General features: G+C 34.0%; 1 protein-coding gene across 1 annotated transcript; it reads right to left on the reverse strand.

The window, feature by feature from the left end:
• Positions 1 to 254: 254 nt before the first annotated feature.
• LOC106379710 (pectinesterase inhibitor 4) lies at positions 255 to 1,850 on the reverse strand. Its single transcript, XM_013819599.3, has one exon. The coding sequence runs from the start codon at positions 1,155 to 1,157 to the stop codon at positions 528 to 530; it is 630 nt and encodes a 209-aa protein (XP_013675053.1). The 5' UTR covers positions 1,158 to 1,850; the 3' UTR covers positions 255 to 527.
• Between the last annotated feature and the right edge of the window lie 1,337 nt (positions 1,851 to 3,187).

Here is a 3,187-nt window from a genome sequence, read left to right on the forward strand (position 1 = left end):
TTAGTTATATATAATTTAATATACAAAAATTCAAATACAAATAAAAATGATAAATGTAACAAATTTAAATATATTATCCAAGCGTAGCGCGGAGAAAGGATCTAGTATGTTGAATAATTATTGTGGATGCAATAGCATGCTCATCTTTTTTTTTTTAACTTTTAATCACCGGATATCCATTTAAAACCTGCAGTGGATGTCCAATTGTAAACATGGCTTGTTCTCTATGTTCAAATGCTGTTTAGGAAGGGTTTTGAGCTGCTCGTCCGATCCGTACATGTTGTGGATATATATTTTTTTTAATATATTGTGGAGGAATTTCTTTCGTAATATTTTTAAAAAGCTATGTATAATACATATAGTTTGGCATAATCAAATCAACTCTAACATACAATTTTATATGGTAAATACAAGAAATTTATCGCATCCATTTTGGCGTGAAGAAAACAGAAGCAACATGCACATGGAAAGGGTCGTAATAAATTATTAATTCATTAACAATAATCTTAATATATTCCAATTGTACGCTAGTAACTTAAATTAGTAATAAGCGCCAAAGTATTACTAGTCGTTGTTGCAAGTTCCTGGACAACCTTCGTCACCGTCTTCTTAGTTTCTTTATTCACTTTCACCTCTTCGAACCCGTCCGTACAAGTCCCTTCGTCGGTCAACGCCGAGCTCACCCAAGTCCTAACGTTCGTTATATGCTCAGCTATAGAGTCACCAGCTGGTAGAGTCTTCATTTCTGTAATCGCTTGCTTGAGCTCAACAACTGTGTCCTCCATCTCCTCAAGGCAGTCCTTGAGGATCAGCGTCTCCGGTACCATTTTACTCTTCCGCCCGGCCGCGGATTTCTGGGACTTTTTGAGAAGCTTAGCGACGACAGAAGTCGCTTCTTTTGCGGATTTCACGTTGAGTTTAAGGGCTGTGGTGCACAGCTTGATCGGGTCAGATTTGATGGCCGTGGAGTATGTGGATAAAGACTTGTAGCATTTGTCAGGGTATGTTGTCGAATTGCATGCCGTTTTCACGAACATTTTGTGGTTTTGGGAGTAGGATGATGGAGTGGCTGCTGTCATTTGGATGTTTGTTGATGTGAGGAAAACGAAGACGAGCGTTAGAGAATAGAGGAACTGCGACATGTTACCTTTCGTCATTCGAGTGTGAACAAATTTATATGGACGAATTGTGCAGCTATGTTGTATCTTGTGTCTTATATATATACAACAGAAGACAAGCACCTTAGGTTTTTATATTGAAGGAGGGAACTGAATATATCTTCTTTTTAAGGCGTACGTAAGAATATGGTTAGCTAGACTATATCGTTATACGTATCATGTATGTACATTACTGTTGGTTTCTTAATATAACAACACAATTGTATTATGTATCAATGTATGTGTATACATACGTCTGAACGTAACTTAATTTCTTGTAAGATGGTCAAGAGATCGTATAATATATCATGGTCAACTCTCAACCTTTTGAATTACATAGTTCCAATACCTGTCGATTAATGGTTCTTTTAATTATAATTTTTTCTTTTCGTTAAACGGTAAAGATGATTCCGTATGATCATGTTTTTTCTTCTCTAGTTATGGTTATTCTCATTGGTGTAAGTAGTTTGTACTCAACCGGTCAGTTGTAATATATTTCCGCAACGGCATTCATTGATTATATTTGACTGAACCATTTTGAGTATGCTAGAGGGTAACGATCTCATTAACTTCTCTCATTATCACCTAATTGTTAATTAAGTTATAATTGAGTATCAAACTTTTATTAATTTGAAAGGCTATATATATTTTACTTAAACTGGTTTTTTTTATCAATGTTTCAATTAGCACTCACAACCTTGAATGATGACAACATCCAATTTTTTTACATCTATAAATCTACAGCAACATTTGTTGCCAATTGGTCCCATCATCCTTATGATTGTTCTATTTGTTCGACGAATTTGTTTCTTAGGGTGGGAAAAGAAAAAAATACAGATAGAAATAATTGTAGGTAGGGGTGGGCACTTTACCCGATATCCGAAGCCGCACCCGAACCCGATCCGAAAAACCCGAACCGAAATCCGAACCGAAGTAACAAAATATCCGAACGGGTATTGAATTAGAAGAGATTGGATATCCGAACCCGAATGGATATCCGAAGATAACCGAACATATGTATAATATTTATAGTTTACATCTCTCATTTTATATAAGATATTTATATTGATACTACACATACTTTAAGTTCATATGATATACATAGAATTACGGACAAAATGATTTGATATTCAATTAAAATGCATGTCAAACTTTTTATTTCAAGAATTAACAAAAAGTTACATCCAAAATTTAAAAAAATAACCAAATTAACGTCTTTTTAGTTTGAAAATGTTATGTCCAAATCTATTAACCATTCAATCTATTAAAAATAAAAAGTTACTTAAGTGAAAGTTATATTTTTAAATACAAGAAATTTGAGAAATGAAATTTTTTTTTTTTTTTCAAAATCTAAATATCCGAACCCGATCCGAAATAACCAAACCCGAAGTAAAAATATCCGAACCTGATCCGAAGTACAGAAATAGCCGAACGGGTTCTATATCTCTATACCGAAATACTCGAAAATCCGAAATACCCGATCCGAACCCGAACGGATACCCGAACGCCCACCCCTAATTGTAGGATGGCTTAAATTGTCTGCAAAATAAACCTACTCCAGAAGATTATTTACAAGCTTACTCCGGTATTTATGCCTAAGAAAACGTGAGGTACGTACGTGACACGTTACGTGATGAACATGGATTAGATCTCCTCTTTCGGAGGAATAATTAACTCGGTTCCAATCGATCCTCTTAATTATTCAAAGAATTGACCATTTGCATATTGGCCTGGTAAGCATAACCTATACATTATCTTTGTATTAGCTGGCATTTTACAAATAATTTAATTATTCTTGGAAGCTATAATAAGCCTTATCGTAATATTTCGAGTATTTGATAAACCTACTTGGGACAGTGAATTTTAAGATCAATGTTTCTCATTTGACAATATCTAATAAACTGAAATATGAAAAACGGATACAGGATAACAAAAAGAATGAAACATTATACTATGGTAGTGTTATTCAATCATCTATTTTAATAGAGATTAAATCTAAACACAATTCGCTGTTCTTCGAATGACGATTA

Source organism: Brassica napus, chromosome C2 (assembly GCF_020379485.1).
Source record: "Brassica napus cultivar Da-Ae chromosome C2, Da-Ae, whole genome shotgun sequence".
Taxonomy (NCBI): domain Eukaryota; kingdom Viridiplantae; phylum Streptophyta; class Magnoliopsida; order Brassicales; family Brassicaceae; genus Brassica; species Brassica napus.

Bases quoted from the DNA above. Each gene is read 5' to 3' on its own strand.
- LOC106379710 (XM_013819599.3), bottom strand. From the start codon at position 1,157: ATGACGAAAGGTAACATGTCGCAGTTCCTCTATTCTCTAACGCTCGTC.